The following is a 20268-nucleotide window of genomic DNA, read 5'->3' as shown; positions in this document are numbered from 1 at the left end:
TCTCGACTTGCCAATTGGACTGGGGATGATAGGCAGAAGAGAAGTCCAATTTTACACCGAGTAGGCCGCAGAGTGCTCTCCAAAACTTTGAGGTGAACTGGACCCCTCGGTCCGAGACAATATGCAGGGGAAAGCCGTGCAGACGGAAGATGTGCTGTATGAAGAGGTCAGCCAATCGCGTAGCAGACGGCAGGGCGGTCAAGGGAATGAAGTGAGCCATTTTGGAAAATCGATCCACCACCACCCAGATCACACTGCAACTCGCAGAAGAAGGAAGATCCGTGACAAAGTCCATAGTAACATGTTGCCACGGGGTAGTCTGGAGTGAGCAACTTTATTTGCTGCACATACTGTGCAAGAGAAGACAAAGTCCATAACATCTTTGGGTAGCGTGGGCCCCCAGAACTGATGGGTGATTAGATCTTGGGTCCTAAAGCACCCGCGTGGCCTGCCAGCTTAGAACTGTGACCCCAGCGAAGAATTCTTCCTCGGTCAGCCAGACATACAAAACTCCTACCTGGAGGAATGTCTCTAACTTGCAGGGGATTCACAGAGAAGATGCAGGATGGGTCAATAATATTCTGTGGAGATTCCATTGCGTCTTCGGTTTCAAAAGATCTAGACAAGGCATCGGCCCTCACATTCTTGTTGGCGGGTCGGTAGTGGAGTTCGAACCAGAACAACGACCACCTGGTTTGACGAGGATTCAACCGCTGGGCCGTCTGGAGCTAGGTCAAATTCTTGTGATCCGTGAAGATCAGGATAGGATGAACCGCGCCTTCCAGTAGATGTCTCCACTCCTGCAGAGCCAGCTTGATGGCCAGTAACTCCCGGTCCCCAATCGAGTAGTTGCTCTCTGTGGAAGAAAACAGCTTGGAATAGTAGCCACATACCACAGCCTTGCCTTTCGAACTTTTCTGGAACAACAGTGCACCCGCACCCACCGAGGAAGCGTCCACCTCTAACGAAAACTGTAGGGATACATCCGGACGGTGCAGAATGGAGGCAGAGGTGAAGGCTTTCTTTAAGGATTCAAATGCGGCTATAGCCTCCGGAGTCCACATCATGGCATTCATACCCTTCTTAGTGAGGGTGAAGATAGGAGCTGTCAAAGATGAGAAGTTGGGGATGAAGAGTCGGTAGAAGTTGGCGAATCCTAGGAAGCATTGTATGGCCCTTAAGCTTTGGGGGCGTGGCCATTCCAGGACAGCCTTTACCTTCTGTGGGTCCATCTTGAGGCCCTGATCTGAGATAATATAGCCCAGGAAGGATAGAGACTTCTTCTCAAAAACACACTTCTCCAACTTGGCGTAAAGGCGATTCTCTCTTAGACGGAGCAACACCTGGCGGACATGACTTTGATGAGTTACTGGATCTGGGGAAAAAATTAAAATGTCTTCGAGATACACCACAACACAAACATAAAGGAGATCACGAAAAATGTCATTGACAAATTCTTGAAATACTGCGGGGGTGTTACACAGGCCAAAGGGCATAACTAAGTATTCGTAGTGCCCATCATGAGTATTAGGGTATGTTCACACGGCCTATTTATGGACGTAAATCGGGCGTTTTTGCCCCGAATTACGCTCGAAAATAGCGCCTCAATAGCGCTGACAAACATCTGCCCATTGAAAGCAATGGGCAGACGTTTGTCTGTTCACACGAGGCGTATATTTACGCGCCGCTGTCAAAAGACGGCGCGTAAATAGACGCCCGCGTCAAAGAAGTGACCTGTCACTTCTTTGGCCGTAATTAGAGCCGTTATTCATTGACTCCAATGATTAGCAGCGCTAATTACGCCCGTAATTGACGCGGCGTTCAAGCGCCTGCACATGCCGTTACGGCTGAAATTACGGGGATGTTTTCAGGCTGAAACATCCCCGTAATTTCAGCCGTAACGGACGCCCTCGTGTGAACATACCCTTAAAGGCAGTCTTCCATTCGTCACCTCGACGAATCCGAATCAGATTATAGGCCCCCCCGCAGGTCCAGTTTAGAAACATTTTTCGCCCCCCGTATGCGATCAAACAATTCAGAAATCAAAGGCAGAGGATACCTGTTCTTCACCGTGATCTGGTTTAGGCCTCGGTAGTCAATGCAAGGTCGTAACGATCCATCTTTCTTTTTAACAAAGAAGAACCCCACTCCGGCTGGGGATGAGGATTTACGAATGAAACCCCTCTCTCCTTAATGTAGGCCTACATGGACTGGGTCTCTGGCAGGGAGAGAGCGTACACTCTACCACGAGGAGGAGACGATTCAGGAACCAGGTCGATCGGACAGTCATATACCCAGTGTGGCGGCAAGGTCTCGGCCTCCTTTTTATTGAAGACATCGCCGAACATGGAGAAAAAGGGAGGCAAACCTGTCAAAGACTGAAGAGGAGCAGGTTGTGGCGACTGGATAAGACCCAGACAGCGGTCAAGACACTTCGGGCCCCACTGGTGAACCTCTCCAGAGTTCCAATCCAGGACGGGGGTGTGCAAACTAAGCCAAGGCAAACCCAGCAGCACGGGGTTGAAGGCCTTGGACAGGACGAACAGGGAGATGAGTTCCGCATGAAGGGCTCCCACTTGGAGTCTCAATGGCTTGGTTACGGACACAACTGGGTCCAGCAATGGTAGTCCATCCACTGAGGCAACGATCAGCGGCCTTTCAAGCGGGATAGTAGGCAACTGTAGGAGATCCACAAGATCCTGGCAGACGAAGTTGGCTGCAGAGCCGGAGTCCAGATATGCAGAGACCTGATGGGACCTCTCGCCAGCAATGATGGTTACGGGAATGAATAGTTTGGAAGAGAGTTCTTGATTCAATGTGTTGACGCCCTGGGTTGTCTCTCCAACCAAACCTAGGCGCTGGGGTTCTTTGGCTTGTGAGGGCACAGACGCACGACATGGCCAGCGAGGCCGCAATATAAGCAAAGTCCAGACGTGTGCCTTCGCTGTTTCTCGCGGACCGATAATTTTAGTCGGTCTACTTGCATCGGGACCTCAGGCAAAGCAACAGAAGCAGGCAAGAGTGGTTGCTGAAAGTTGGGTGCCAGTCTATGTTGCCGACGCTCCTGACGAACATCGTGAGATCTTTCCCTCAGCCTTATGTCTACCCCAGTGGCAAGCAGAATCAAGTCGTCCAAGGCAGAAGGCAGGTCTCGAGCGGCCAGTTCATCCTTGATCTCGGACGACATGCCATGCCAATAGGATGCCACGAAGGCCTCATTACAGGATAGCTCTCCTGCCAGAGTCCGGAACTGGATCGTATACTCGCCCACGGAGGTGTCCTCTTGGCGAAGGTTGAAGATGGCGCTGGCTGCTGATGAGACTCGCCCAGGCTCTTCAAAAACAGTTCAGAGTATTCGCACGATCTCGGGTCTCGGATCCCTGACTTTGCCAGATAGGATTAGCCCATGCCAGGGCCTTGCCAGTCAGGAGGGAGATGATGAATGCGATCTTGGCACCATCTGACGGAAATGCTCAAGAGTGCAGAGTAAAATGAATGTGGCATTGGTTCATGAAACCCCCGACAAGCACTGGCGTCTCCATCAAACCGAGAGGGCAATGGTAGCGAGCACCGAGAATCCGGACAGGAACTGCCAGGAGGAGTAACAGGAGGATCGGCTTGAAGAACTTGCATAGAGGCAGGATGAGAAGCAACTAGCTTCCCTAGCTGCTGCGCCATAGAGTCCACTGCCACGAGAAGATCTAGCAGATCCGCCTGCATGGCTTGGGAGGGTGCCAAGCCCTTGAATTGACCAGCGGACTCCATGGCCAGAGCGTAGCGTAGCGGGATGGCAGCTGGCCAAACAAGTAACTATAGAGTTCAATTAGTTCAGCGAGGGTACCTGAGGCAATCGTAAGCAGTAGCGAGACAGGCATGTCCAGGACCAGGCGGCGGGAAGTCGTCAGGTGAGGCGTAGCAGATCAAGCGTAGGCTGTAGCACAGCACGGCAAATAGCACAGCACGGCAATAGCACTAGGTAGCACGGAAACAGGATACAGGATACAGGAGCAAGGTACACTGGGAAACTGGAAGACACTGGGAGACCATAAGCACGACAAACAATGGGTAACGAACAACGCTCTGGCAAAGAGCAAGGAGACAGAGCCCTGGGCTAGATTGCAGAGTTCCTGCAAAAATGCGCGCACTGGCCCTTTAAGACCGTGCACCCGCAGGAGACACTCTGAGTCCGGAAGTGAGTGCCGGCACCTGACAGGAGGACGACGCTGCAATGAGGTAAGCTGTCCATGGCCACGGCCGTCGAGGTTAACGCCCGAACGACAGACCGTGGCCATAGACGTTACACTATTGTTGTATTTATGTGCTGAGCTTGGTTCTGGTGTTGTATTTATATGGTAAGCTTTGTTCTGGTGCTGTATATATGTACTGAGCTTGGTTCTGGTGCTATATATATATGTACTGAGCTTTGTTCTGGTGCTGTATATATGTACTGAGCATGGTTCTGATGTTGTATTTATGTGCTGAGCTTTGTTCTGGTGATGTACTTAGGTACTGAGCTTGGTTCTGGTGTTGTATTTGTGTGCTGAGCTTTGTTCTGGTGCTGTATATATGTACTGAGCTTTGTTCTGGCACTATATGTACTGAGCTCGGTTCTGGTGCTGTATATATGTACTGAGCTTTGTTCTGGTACTGTATATATGTAATGAGCTTTGTTCTGGTGCTGTATATATGTACTGAGCTTTGTTCTGGTGTTGTATATATGTAATGAGTTTGAATCTGGAGCTGTATATATGTACTGATCTTGGTTCTGGTGCTGCATATATGTATTGAGCTTGGTTCTGGAGTCATGTGTACGCTGCCCGGCTGCACCGCACATGCCAGTACAATGCAACTGCGCATCTGCAAGAGTTGGAGGAGGCTGCTAGTGATGTAGAACAGCCAGTGGGATGTCAATCAAAATATAAGGGGTGCCATTTAAATTTTTACCTCAGGCAGCAGAAAAGCTAGGATCGACCCTGCGGACAGTGATGAACACGAGCACCAAAATTACAATAACTGTTGCCTCCTAGTGTTTATAACCACATCTTTCCGAGATTTACTGCTGTGTACTCTGCAATGATAGGAAGGAGCACTGCAGAAATTAAGTATAGTGCTTGTTGACCGAGCCACAGCTAATTCGCTCTAGACTTGTTTTCTGCACTGCTAGCCTAGCTCATTAGCACACATCTCTGCCCAGTCTGCATGTACAAATCAAACCTAACGCTGGTTGGCTGAGCATCAGCCAATCAGTGATGGGCTTGCTCTTTCTACTGCCCCCTGAGCTGTGCTGGCCCCCTGAGCTTCAGTCTGGCTGCCGAGGAGAATGGGGCTCCAGCCCCTGCCAGGTATGTTGCTGATGGCTGTAGCGCCAGCAGGTTTATTTCTTTATCTGCTTCAGCTTCATGTAAGCCTCAAGCAGCCATCTACAATGAGGGGGTTAGGGTGGCATAAGTGAGTGTGAAGGACATGGGTGATGCACACAGCATCTGCAAGCAACCTGCTTGTGGGAGGAGTCCAGATACTGTAGATAGGAGCAGCTATAGGGTTAAAAGGGTGAGCATCAGCTTATGGTTAATTTGAGCAACAGATGGGCGTTGTTTTGTGGGCACATGGACGGGGCTTAGCGGTGGAGGGGGCATCTCAGGTACTGCCAGCATCCTGCATGCCTGTGCCCAAAAATCAGCAGTCTACAAAAGAAAGCAGGTAAATATAGCAATGTGAGTGAAGTGTTGGATTGATTTTTGTAGTGTGACTGGTTGATGTAGTGTTGCAGATTCTGTTGCGGCTTTGCCTAAAATGGGCATTAAATTGATGCGGACTAGCCGTTGCGTATTAAGGGGAAGAGGGCATCCCTTCTCTCTATCAGTGCAGGATAGAGAGAAGGGACAGCCCTTTCCCTAGTAAAAGTAACAGAAATTCATACTTACCCGGCCGTTGTCTTGGTGACGCGTCCCTCTTTCGCCATCCTGCCCGACCTCCCTGGATGACGCGGCAGTCCATGTGACCGCTGCAGCCTGTGATTGGCTGCAGCCGTCACTTGGACTGAAACGTCATCCTGGGAGGCCGGACTGGAGGAAGAATCAGGGAGTTCTTGGTAAGTAGGAACTTCTATTTTTTTTACAGGTTGATGCATCTTGTGATCGGTAGCCACTGTCCAGGGTGCTGAAACAGTTACTGACGATCGCTTAACTCTTTCAGCACCCTGGACAGTGACTATTTACTGACGTCGCCTAGCAACGCTCCCGTAATTATGGGTGCACACACGTTGTCACCCGTAATTATGGATGCACACACGTAGTCACCCGTAATTATGGGTGCACACACATAGTCACCCGTAATTATGGGTGAACACACGTAGTCACCCGTAATTACGGAAGCCCCATTGACTTCCTCAGTCTGGCTGTAGACCTAGAAATACATAGGTCCAGCCAGAATGAAGAAATGTCATGTTAGTAAAACCAATACGCTCCGCAGCACACATAACATCTACATAACATCTGCGGACTTCATTGCGGAATTTTGACTCTCCATTGAAGTCAATGGAGAAATTCCGCAATGAGTCCGCAACAAGTCCGCTACACGTCCGCAACAACCATTGTATGCTGCGGACACCAAATTCCGCGCTGCAGCCTATGCTACGCAGCGGAATTGTCCGCAACGTGTAAACGAACACAACTAAAAAGCTGTGGAAGGCAATGGAGAAACGTGTACGCTGCGGATTTCCGCTGCGGACTGTCCGCAGCGGAATTCCAGAGCAATTCCGCTATGTGTGGTCATGCCCTTAGGGTATGTTCACATCAGCGTCACCCTTCTGTTCATGGGTTCCGTTAGATCTTTCCATCAGAGGAACCCATGAACGGAAGGCCAAACGGAAACCATAGCTTCCGTTTGCATTACCATTGGTTTCAATAGCGTAGTCGACTACGCTATTGTTTCCACAAAAAAAAAACGGAAAACTTACGGAACGGAAACAAATGGAAACAATTTGCAACGGAAACATTACTATTGAAATCAATGGTAATGCAAACGGAAGCTATGGTTCCATTTGTTTCCGTTCCGTAAGAAAGGTCTAACGAAACCCATGAACGAAAGGGTGACGCTGATGTGAACAGGCCCTTAGTCACGTCAATTCAAACAATATTGTTCCAGCACTTTTGTGGTTTATCAAGATGCAATTTTGCAAACCTCATGCTGCCATATTTTTCTGGAGAGATGGAGCTTTTTCCTAGCCACGCAAGATGCTATATGTGTGAATGCATATGATAAAACGCATACATCGACATGCAAGCAGCTGCTCTCTAGCTGTTGTAAAGCTACAAGTTCTATCAGGCAATGACAGCTACACTGTCATCACGTTTGGACTTGTGGTTTCACAATAGCAGGTGAGCAACAGGTTGCAGACTACTTATGTAAATGTATAAAGTTAAAATATAAAATATATGTGAAACAAATAAATAATGCAAGTGAGCATTGAAAGTACGCTGGATAATAATAGATAGTCATTGCTTGAACCCCTGTAATAACATGACAACTATGCATGCTAAGCAATGTAGTTAAGTGAAGACATGGTTCAGGGGCAGAAGTTATTGCATGCAGGACATTTAGGGTATATTTACACACGGCAGATTTGTTGCAGTTGTTTCTGCAACTGAAAATCAGCTCCATACATCGGCATGAGGTTGTTTTGGTCTGAAGCACATGGTTTTCTCAGAGACGTAGCTAGATTCTCCTGCAACCGGGGCAAAGATTCAGTTTGGCACCCCTCCCCTCAACATCTCCTTCCCCCTCGCCATGTTTGCTTTCCTTACCAATCTATGAGGTGTAATTTTTTTTTTCTGCTTTTATTATTGAGACTCGAGCATAAAGCCATTTGTACATTTTACAAGCAATATAATTATATAAGGGAGTTATAACAATAACTTAAAAGAAAATAAATGAAAGAGGTAAGTGTGCCTGACTAAAACAGATTGTACAACTTAGGCTAATGAAACTATATGGTGACACAATGAGCAGCCTCCTCTTATAGATAGTGCCACACAGCCCCCTTGTAGATAGTGCAACACAGCCCTCCCTTGTAGATAGTGCCACACTCCCCCCTGTAGAGAGTGCTGCACCCCCCTGTAGATAGCGCTACACCCCTAACCCTCCATGTAGATAGCACCATTGGGTCTCCATCTAGGAGTGGAATCCCCAGCCAGAACGTCGGCAACACTCTGGCCGGAGACTCTGCTCCTGGAGGAGCCCCTGACATTACTGCCAATATATGGATGTGACGTCAGGGGCTTCTCCAGGAGCGGAATCCCCAGGCAGAGTGTCAACAACGGTCTAGCTGGGGATTCCGCTCCAGGAGGAGTCCCTGACTTCACTGTCCAAATATGGACAGGGACATCAGGGGCTCCCTCTAGGAGTGGAATACATGGCCAGAGCGTCAGCAACGCTCTGGCTGGGGATTCCGCTCCAGGAGGAGTGAATGGCAGAGCAGGGAACAGATAGTTTTCTGCTCTGCCATAATATTGTGTCTGCATCCTGACGATGCAGATACAATTGAATATGGCAGTTGCTGTGACACGTCCAGGACAGTAATTTGCCGGCAATGTCTCTGTAAATTCAGGACAGTCCCAGCAAATTGGGGATTGTTGACAACTATGCCCGTGCCGGCTAAAGTGTGCTGATGATATTCAGGCTAGTGCTTGAAAAATTGTAAAAAAGGAAATACGCCTCATGTACATGAAATATCTGTGATGTATGGATTCATAATATGGCTCCTTTAGAATACTATGGGCCTATTCTGGGCCTCAATGTACCTTTTATTTTATACTGAGGCACCCAGAGTTTTTCTAAAACAAACATCATATAAATCAGTGGGGGAAAAATGTTTTTGTAAGGCATGCTATATTATTGAGCATAGGCTCTAGGCAAGAAAACGGTGACTGACAGAAGCAGCATGGGGTGGCAATCAGACTGCGGGACTCCATGTGCTGCTGTACTGGGTCCATGCGCAATGCTTTGCAGTGTTCATAACCCCTAAACCAGGGGCGGAGCTAGGGGGGTCAGGCGGGGCATATGCCCTGGGCGCAACTAGGTGGTAGGGAACGGGGGCACCGCAGAGCAGCTGATCGCTGCTGATTGGCTCCCTGTATGTTGGATACCTGCAGCAGTTAAGAAGAGCCAGGACATCATGCAGCGGCGTTCTGACTCGGGTCTGTGACGGCACGGGAGTGGACTAGTCCAGTCATCTGACCTGTCACCTGACCTCCGTCAGTGACATGAGGTTAGATGACTCAGGTCAGGTGACTGAACTGGTCCACTCCCATGCTGCACCCTCCCAGCATGTAGGGGGCGCCACTGGGCTCTGCGTTTACTCTGTGCTCTGCACACACACAGAGTAAATAACAGCCGAGAAGCAGAGGAGGAAGATCCGCCCACAGATCGTCCTGCAAGAAACCTCTGCAAGGATACATGGTGAGTGTCCATGTGTGTCTGTCTGTATATGTGTGTATACAGTACGTGTGTCTGTGTGTATACAGTACGTGTGTGTGTCTGTGTGCATACAGTATGTGTGTCGGTGTGTATACAGTATGTGTGTCTGTTTGTATACAGTATGTGTCTGTATGTGTATACAGTATGTCTCTGTGTCTATACAGTGTTTCTGTGTGTGTGTGTGTGTGTGTGTGTGTGTGTGTGTGTGTGGGTGGGTGTGTGTGTGTGTGTGTGTCTCTCTCTGCATGTGTTTATGTCTCTTTGTAAAAGTGTGTGTTCAATATTAAAGTAGAACAGATAAAATGCAGATATATGTGCTTCCTCCTATATACCCTGCTGCCCCTATATACCCTGCTGCCCCTTATACACTCTGCTGCCCCTATATACCCTGCTGACCCCTATGTACCCTGCTGACCCCTATATGCCCTGCTGCCCCTCATATACTCTGCTGCCCTTATATATATGCCTGTGTGTGTGTGTGTGTGTGTGTGTGTGTGTGTGTGTGTGTGTGTGTGTGTGTGTGTGTGTGTGTGTGTGTGTTTATATGTGTCTGTGGGTATAGTTATCATCTACTACATTATCTGTACTCAGAGAGTTATCACTGTTATCTGTGGTGTTACATAGGACTGCAGGTAACCTACTACATTATCTGTACTCAGAGAGTTATCACTGTGTTATCAGCGGTGTTACATAGGACTGCAGGTAACCTATTACATTATCTGTACTCAGAGAGTTATCACTGTGTTATAGGCACTGTTACATAGGACTGCAGGTAACCTACTACATTATCTGTACTCAGTGAGTTATCACTGTTATCTGTGGTGTTACATAGGACTGCAGGTAAACTACTACATTATCTGTACTCAGAGAGTTATCACTGTGTTATCAGCACTGTTACATAGAACTGCAGGTAACCTACTACATTATCTGTACTCAGAGAGTTATCACTGTGTTATTAGCGCTGTTACATAGGACTGCAGGTAACCTACTACATTATCTGTACTCAGAGAGTTATCACTGTGTTATCAGCGCTGTTACATGGGACTGCACGTGAAATCTACTACATTATCTGTACTGGGTATATATGGGTCTGTATGTGAATGTGTCTTTGTGCTTGTATATATGTGCCTTTTATGTATTTGTATATGTTCCGGTCTGTGTATTTATCTGCCGGTCTGTGTGTATGTATATGTGTCTGTACGTCTATATATTTACCTGTATGTATATATTCCAGATATGTGTATGTATATTTGCCTTTATGTCTAAATATCTGTCTTTATGTATGCACAGTATATATGTTCCAGTATGTGCGTGTCTATATATGTGGTTCATTTTAGTTTTTTGTAGGGTGCGGCAATAGAGAGTTCCGCACAGGACGCCATTCAACCAAACGCTGGCCCTGGCTGTCACCGACCCTAGTCAGAAGGAATTCCGCCGTTGCTTGCACCGCATGACTTCCTCGGCTCCTCCGGTAAGCCACGTCAGGCAGAGCGGAGAGTGGTAGCGGTAGGCTACCGCTCACCGCTCTGTTTACAGTGTGGCGCTAAGTAAAAGGGGGGAGTGTGGCGCTATTTACAAGGGGGGGAATGTGGCGCTATTTACAAGGGGGGGAGTGTGGCGCTATATACAAAAGGGCAGCGGGCTATGTGTGGCACTATCTACAAGGGGGGCTGTGTGCCACTATTTACAAGAGAGGGGCTGTGTTTCTCACTATCTACAAGGAGCTGTGTGTAACACCTCATGGATTGGTAGAGAAAGCAAACATGGCGAGGGGGAAGGAGATGTCGGGAAATAAGTTGGGAGGGCGCCAATCTGAATCTTTGACCCGGGTGCAGGAGAATCTAGCTACGCCTCTGCCTAAACTACTTGACGACACGTAACAGTATGCTTGTAATGTGAAGCAGGCAGTAGCTGCATCATGACCTGAATACTCAGGAGTGGCCCCGCAGAATCAGCCCTGCTCTAACGGCGGAGATAAGAGAATGTGTGCCATAAACAATGCAAATAGTAGTATATAAAGGAAGAGACTATGAGGGACCCCTCTCCCTGTTACACTATCAGGACCATAACATTATAAGCAGACAGCCCACGGTCTATTGAAGGATCCAAGGGCTGTCTGACCATATGCAATGCTGTTAAGGCATACTTAGGTATGCTTTAAGAACTGCCTGTGTATTATTCGTACACAGGGTAATGTACTGGCATCTAACTATATGCCAGTATGTTATGGTTAAAACAAATACTAAAAATCCCCCTTTGAAATAAAAAAATAGTAAAATAAATATATAAAACAGAAGTAATGTTCCAAAAATATCAGTAAAATAAGACAAAATCAGTTTTTACAACAAAAAAATATGTAAAATAGAAGTCCTAAGACAAATTATATACACATATGTTGTATCATCATGACCGTAAAACCCGTACAATAAATGTAACATCAATTATGATGATTGATGTAGGATTTAACATAAAAATTCTTCAAACTTTTCCTTTATTTTTTGCATTTTTCTCCCAATTTTTTTTACATAAATCAAACGCTGTATGTACCAAAATATGGCATACAGTTTATGATAAAAAGAAAGCCTCATACAGTTACATCAACCAATAACTAACAAAGTTAAGACTGCCGGAATGCAAAGAGGTAAAATAAGCCTCTGTTTTTTACTGCATCCTGATGAAAGGTAGGTACTGTTTTATTTTTATGGTCAAATTTACCTTTAAAATAGGATGCAACAGGACACAAAAATGATACAATCTCCCTTTTTCTGTCCTGTTGAAGAACAGGATCCAGACGGATCATGTTTTTTGTACAATAGAAGTGGATTGCATCAGGATGTAACTGGACAGGCATCTTGTTGCATCCTGCGTTAAAAGTATTTTTCTAATCTTGATAAAAAACACAAAAAAAACACAGCACCTTTCAACAGGATGCAAAAAACGTGGTGTGTACCTAGCCTATAAAAAAACTGTTAATGACCTGAAGGTCAAAATTTGCCTGGTCCTCATGTGGGTAAAGAAAAAAAATGATTGTTTTAATTGTATTGTAGTCTCTATGAAGGAAGGGAAATTAAAAACGCTATGAAAAACACTGTGTGTGAATCCAGCCTAAACGCTTGTAAAAATAAAAAGGCCAATAAAGGTCTGCAGTAGGTAAGGGATGCTTTATACCCTTTAATACCATCACTGATTCCTATCTGTTGGAGTGAGCAGCTGAATTTAGAAGCTCAGAGATGTTCTCATCGGCCACATGAGATGCAACAAAGATTCTTTCCAAAAGCTGAAAGAGCAGACCGTTCAGACAACAGATGGGAGAGTTCCCATAACTGTCAATTTTCTAAATATTTGCATAGTAGACAGAGGAGGCGCCATCTGATTGATATTTCAATGCTGTATATAAAGTGGAGGAATTCCTCTCCCCCTCTGTTCTCCATCCGATCTTCATCTCTCTTGTGTGTCTACCTGGCTGCTGGTACACTGGTTTTTGTTTTGTGGACAGTTCAATACTCTTTGGGAATAAAGAGTTATTGATAAAATGCCAGAACCAACCCAGAAAACAGGTGAGTATCTGTGGTTTCGTGCCACATTTACTAGTCTATACATCAGACCAGATTAACATTTCCATAAACATAGTATAAAAGAGAAATTGTACAGTCATAGATATCGCAGATGCATTTATGTCACATATCCATCAGAAAGAGCTTTTACGCATGGAACTAATAGACTATTTATACCATTACTGAGTTGTCACTTCCATCCATTATTAACCACAGCTTAGATAAAGGAAAAGCCCACAATGTCCTATGGCATATCACAAAGATAGTCATTGTCTTCTAAACATCAAAATAGCAGTACTCCTATTCCTGCAATAACTTTTCATTCATTCTAACGATACCTGCACATCTATCTAAGCATATAGATCTTTATACTCCCTGCACCTTCTCCAACTGTAGTGATGGAACATGGTATGTTACTTCTCAAAACATCTATGGCTTTAAACCATAGTTGTGTAAAAATAACATTGCATTTTCATCCACAACAAGTACAAACAAGCAACAAAATACCAAACCAGTGATAGTATGTATAATGTAGTAAGGACTAAACACGGTATTTTCCAAATATTTGATCATACATGTTCTCCAGTGTCAAAATACATTGTATTATTGCATAAGAAGAATTGTGCTAGTATCTTGTAACTAGTACTATTACAAGTAGTAAGGATGTTATTGATTATTACTTTTTTTTTAATTTGCCAGTTTAGCTGCTTTGCTGCATTCCACATAGATATTCACAACATGGAAAGGATGTAGTTGGTATTAGCAATTTTGAAGAGGGTAGGGCTAAATTATAACAAACAAAGGGACATATTTTCTTATGTATTTCAGTAATTGCCAAGTACTGGCTGGTTATAGTATGTAGTTTACACTAGCACAATATATTTTGTTAAGTACTGCACGGCAATACTTTAAAGATTAGGGACAATCCGGGTTAGAGATAGCTGCTTTATTGAAATTGATGTACAAAAGATCACACCACATCTCCATATCTGCTTCAAATCTCTCTACATGGTGTGTGTGTGTGTGTGTGTGTGTGTGTGTATATATATATATATATATATATATATATATATATATATAGATATATATATATATATATATATAGGTAGATAGATATATATATAGATAGATAGATATATATATAGATAGATATATATATATTTATATATATATATAAATATATATATATAGGTGTGTATGTGTTAATTTTCGTTCAAGATAAGGTTTTTATAGGCGTTTGCTTTCTTTGCATATATATGTATATATATATATATATATATATATATATATATATATATATATATATATATATATATAAAGCTGAGCATTCTGATCTGAGTGATCTTTCAGAACATGCCACTGGGAGTATCTTCCACTGCAAAGCATTCCAGGAGATTATTTCAGAATCCTTATATCCCACACAGGAACTTTAAATATTCAGCTCCAGCTTTATGACTCTGAAAATATCTGTAACAGGCAATCTCTTGGCTCACAATTCTTACCAAACATAGCCAGGTTGATCACTATTCTAAATGTCTCCACATTGTTCATCACATACGCCCTGAGCAGGGATTGTGTGCATGTCGTGGGGTAACAATGGAAATAATTCCAATAGGATGCATAACATTTCTCATCCGTAAGAATCACAGTCTGGGATTTTACTACAGATACCTAAATACAGTGAAAGTCCTTAAAACCGTTATCCAATATTCCACAAATCCTGTTAATCTGAACTTGTTGCCAAATAATTTCACAAGATGAAAAGGGAAAGACAGAATAGAAAGAAACATTTAGTAAATTCAAAGTGATAGTAAGCAGATCTATATTAACATTATAAATTAGGTTTACCTTCCTAAAAGTTTTACACCCTTCCAAGGTCATTTCATATTCTATTCAGAATATCTAATGATGCCGGATTAAAGGAATTTTACTGTACAAATTTCACTTAGCTCTTTATATTGTTTACGGTCATATTTGCTATTCCTTTTGGTCAGTTTTAGGTTTTGCTATTAGATATACCCATATGAAAATGAAATGTGTAAATAACCTTTGTTGGTTTGATATTTATGTACCAGAAATGGAACAAAGATAGAAATTGAAGGGAGAACATTGTTTTTAATTTGGCCAAAGAAATGTTCTTTTCCATTGTTCTCTCAATACCAATTGCTCATTAATGTACATGAGCCTTTCTGTGTCAAAGCAAGTGACAAGGTGGCATTTGTACAACATATGTCAGAGAAAATGACACTTTCATCATAGGCAGCACACAGGACTGGCCTAAGAGGTGTTCTAAATTATATAGTATAATTAGGAAATATAATATCGTAGAACATAAATAGATTACAAAATGTGTGTGTCCTTTGAAAGTCTGCAGACTGTTGACACAGCATAGTGTGCGATGCAAATCCCTTCCAGAATTTCTTTCCCATTGCTTAAGGCCCTATGCACACGCCCGTGCCCGTAATCACGGCCGGTAATTACAGGTACGGCCGGCTTCGAACAGTCGTCCACATTTGCGTGCCGTGCTCCCATTACAAATTATGGGAGCACGGTCCGTAAAAAGCAAAAGATAGGACATATATATACTGGAAGGTGTCCGTGGACAATAGAAGTGAATGGATCTGTAATTGCGGATCGTAATTGTAGTCCACAATTACGGACGATTTTTACGGTCGTGTGCATGGGGCCTAATATAGTATATGCACAAAATCTAGACAAAACTGCTGAAAAAGCTGATAGCGTTGCTTTCATCCATTGGTCCATCTGCTAACTTTTCAGATGACATTTGAACTGGTCATACCAATACCAGACTGTTATGGTTCTATTATGCAACAAATCTTTTTTTGCCAATTTACTGTATGTATAGAAATACAGGAGCCGGGTAAGTTGTTCTGGCATACAAAGAAAACGCACCAGCCTGTGCTCATCTCTGTAGCCAACTACATATACGCATAATTTAACTCCAGGGCTGCAGCTGACCTTACCTCGACCTTGCAACTGCAATTTTATTTTTCTGATACAGAGCTACAAATCCCTTTCATAGACATAGAGTAAAATGATGAGATTATGCAGTCACCACTAGGGGGGTTTATGAGATTACTGCATATTGTTTATACATTGAGATCAATCACAAAACAATATGCAGGTAGCTCCTAATCCTCCTTCGAGATTTGGTGGTAGGGGTCTAATTTTACTCTAGATTTATGTAGGGTATTTAGAGCTCTATCAGAAAACCAGAGCTCCGACTGCTATAAAGATATATCAATTAATTAATGGGTAACTACATTTTCAAAAACCTTCTGACATGTCAGTAGTTTTGATCGGTGGGGGTGTGAGCACTGAGACCCCCACTGATAAACTCCACTGAGGCCCTCATTGCTAAAACAAAGCCACAGAAGCGCTCGGGTGAGCGCTGAGCCGCTTAATTTCTAATCGGCTTTTCTTGGAAAGCAGAGCAATTGGTGTATGGGCTCGTTAGAAAGTCTATGAGACCCCCACCGGTCAAAACTTCTGACATGTCACTATGACGTGAGAAGTTTTTTTTAAAGTTTAGTTACCCTTTAAAGTGAATCAGCACAGAGTTTTAGACCTATTTACCAATAAAAATTGGGTTATGGGGTGGGCATTCACTTTAAGCCTATGTACCCTTTGATGTTCTTATGTCTTTGGAATTCTCCAAGATAACGATAATATTCCAATAGAAACTGCATACTAGAGATACATCGTTTCCCATCATTTCAGTAGTTATACCTAAATAAGTCATGTGCTAATTTGACCAGTCCTATTGGGAAGTATATTACTACCTATACTATTTTATTCTTTGTACAGAGATTGTCATCTGTCATATCGGTCCCTGTCACCTTTGGAGCTCACAATCTAAATTCCAAATGAACCCTATCAGTATGTTTTAGATTGTCAGAGGAAACCGGGGTACCAGGAGAGAACATACAAACTCCATGCACATGCACATGTTTTCCTTGGTTGGATTTTTTACCCAGGACCACAGCACTGAAAGGCAACTGTGCTAACCACTTACCATAGTTTTCACCCTAACCTACAATGAATAAACAAAACTGCACCAATATTAATTGTACAATAGTGTATGGATTGTGCTGGAATTCTGGGAAGTCAGAGAGTCAAACTGTAGAGCTTTCATGGACAGTGTAAAGTTGAAATCTCTAGTATACCAAACCCTGCAGCTGCTATGGATCACCGCAGCCTAAGAGGCCAAGTATCCACAGGCAAGCTTACACATCTAGGGTCTTTCATTACTGTTCTAATTCATTCAGTTAGTCATGAGATATGACAGCTGCTGTTTAGACTCCACGGGCAGATTAGTTAAAACGTGATTAGTGCATTTATATTGATAGGATATTATTTGGTGGGTGCCCCAGTATTTTAGAAAATAAGAGGCTATTCACAGTTATGCACAGTCCTTTCTAGTGATCACGCCACTAAAATGCAACCAGAATTGGTCAGATTCAATGGAGAACTTGTTTCTATGCATTTATGCTGTTTAAAAAATTAGAAGTTTGGCACGAACGCCATATGAAGTAATTTCCCGACCACTTTTCGCAACAGATAAAACGTATTTCTTTGTTTACCGCTCTATCTTTCTGCACGTGTTTGCATATAGAACATGAGTGTGGGATGATAAATTTGGTTCACCTTTAGACACTTCTGTCTCACCATATCATCTCAAATATGTGGGCGCAATTTGGCGCATCTTAGGCCATGCCTCTTTTCCAATAAGCCAGGTCTCATTGTCAGGCAAATCGCAAACATCTGTTCTTTCTGACAAAATTGACTGATAAATTCATGTAAAATTATTTTGCCAAAAATAATGTGCAACTCAGGCCAGAATTATGGCGCAACACCAAAAGTAAATTTGCCCCAGTGGGGCAGATTTAGCATTGTTTTGCAGCTGTAAAGCTGGAATAAGAGTGTCCTACAAACTGTCTAAAGTGGCTTACTCCATATTTATCAAACAGTTGCAATACTGCAGAAAATTACTTTTCAGCTTTGTCTTTTTAAATGGTGGTGCTATGGGTGTGGAGGGTGTGGAGGGCGTGAATTGTTAATATCAGCTATAAGACATATATATCAACATCTAATTACGGCGTTTGTCTTACAAACTGGTTAAGACAGAGGCGTGGAGCTTGTGTCTATTTTATAATAGGAAATATTGCACTTGTGACATTGGGCCAGGACAAGCTCCTTCAACACCTTTGATACATCTGCCAACAGACATTTAGAGAATCTGAAACATTCCATGAAAAAGTTAAAATAGAGGGGGCAGTTGCATCCACGTAAGTTCCCATCATGTGTCAAAATAAAGCAAACCCAATATGCAGCTCTTGCACCCTATGCCTTGTTGGTTGCATGCTAACATTTTCCGCATTAGAAGCATGCTCTGTTTCATGGCTAAATCTTCATATCGAAACGCGGTCATAATCAAATACAGTGATAGCAAACTTTAATGTGTCCCCATGAAAATACAAGTCGCAATCTTTAGCCTAAAGAATGAATAATAAACATTTTGGTCACGAAGAAGTATCCATCACAATATAAAAGTTCAAGGCTGCAGGCTGAATGTTTTTGTACAGGTCATGGAACTCGGAGATTGCTTTCAGCTGATGCAGAACCTCTTTTTTAAGATGGGGATCTGCAGACAGAGATACAGTATGTATTACCAGACTTAGCCAGTGTGCCCCCCATATAGTGCCAGCCAAAGCATGCCTCCCTTACAGTGCAAGCTAAAGGGTGTCCTTCAGTACCAACAACAATGCCCCTAGCATCAACCAGAGCCCCCTCATTGCTAGCAATAATATCCACAAATTTCAGCCACAGCCCTAATTTGCCCACCAGCCGAATTAAACAGCAGGCGGAACTCCTGGCAGGGGTGACGTGTAATATGTCAGCACATGAACCCTTAATAAGAATAATATTCTAGTAGGTAGCAAAACAGAGCAAGACTTACACTACAAAAAAATTATGTGCCTAGGGCACACTGAAACCCAATTTCCCAACTACTAATTAAACAATGATAAAATATAACTTTTATTGTTATACTATTAAGATGTCTATGGAAAGACACACGACAGACACAATGAGTTAAAATTCTAGCCAGAGTCAGCTAGCACACGCTCTATATGAACTATGCCTTCACTTTTTCATATTAATCATAAACCTGCCAACTACTAGGGTCTTCCCAGCATCTAGACTTACACTACATGGACAAAAGTATTGTGACACTTTATCATTAAATTCAGGTGCTTCATTCAGTACCATTGCCACAGGTGTATAAAATCCAGCATGCAGGCTGCCTTTACAAACTTTTGTGAAAGAATGGGTCATTCTTAAGAGCTCACTGAATTTGAGTGTGGTACTGTAATAGGGTGGCACCGTTGTAACAAGTCAGTTCATGAAATTTCTTCCCTTCCAGATATTCCACCATTAACTGTGAGTGATATTATTGCAAAGTGGAAGCGTTCAAGAACCACAGCAACTCAGCCACAAAGTGGTAGACCACATAAAGTTACAGATCGAGGTCGCCGAGTACTGAGGCGCATAGTGCATAATAGTCGCCATCACTCTGCTGACTCCATAACTGCAGAGTTCCAAACATTCTCTTGCAATAACATCCACAAAAACTGTGCACCGGGAGCTTCATGGCATGGGTTTCCACGGCTGAGCAGCTGCATGCAAGCCTTACATCGCCAAGCACAATGCCAAGTGTCAGGTGGAGTGGTGTAATACACGCTGCCATTGGACTCCGGAGAAGTGGAAAGGTGTTTTAGGGAGTAATAAACCTCTCCACAATGATGGACGAGTTTGGGTTTGGTGAATGCCAGGAGAACGTTACTTGCCTGAATGCATTCTGCCAGATGTAAAGTTTGGGGGAGAAGGGATCAATGCTATGGGGTTGTTTTACTGCGCAGTACTGCCGATTAGGAGAGCAGAAACATCGTACTGTGCATGCACTGAATAAAGACAGACAGTACGGGGCCAGGCATGAACGTGCCGATTACTCTACCTGGCTCCTGTCAAACATTGTAAGAAGGGAGGGAGGGGGATTGAACTGGGTAGCGATGTAAGAGCATTTAGGAGCAACGGTGACGCCCTCGTTGCACCTAAATGCTCATTAGCATAAAGTTAATAAAACGGATTTCTCAACAAAGGAGGCAGTGAGCAGAAACAATACAATGTTACTAGTTTAATATGGACATTCTGGTGA

At 43.7% G+C, this 20268-nt stretch overlaps 1 protein-coding gene across 1 annotated transcript in view; it reads left to right on the top strand.

Moving 5' to 3' along the window:
• The first annotated feature begins 13009 nt into the window (after positions 1-13009).
• The window catches only part of MYBPC1 (myosin binding protein C1), a 121543-nt gene continuing 114284 nt past the window's right edge, over positions 13010-20268 (top strand). Inside the window, exon 1 of the mRNA XM_075859389.1 lies at positions 13010-13034. Within this exon, the coding sequence (XP_075715504.1) occupies positions 13010-13034 (25 nt within the window). The remainder of the gene's footprint in view (positions 13035-20268) is intronic.

The sequence above is a fragment of the Rhinoderma darwinii genome, chromosome 3 (assembly GCF_050947455.1).
Source record: "Rhinoderma darwinii isolate aRhiDar2 chromosome 3, aRhiDar2.hap1, whole genome shotgun sequence".
Classification (NCBI taxonomy): Eukaryota; Metazoa; Chordata; class Amphibia; order Anura; family Rhinodermatidae; genus Rhinoderma; species Rhinoderma darwinii.
The sequence above is the reverse complement of the archived record's forward strand: the minus strand, read 5'-3'. Positions and strand labels throughout refer to the sequence as shown.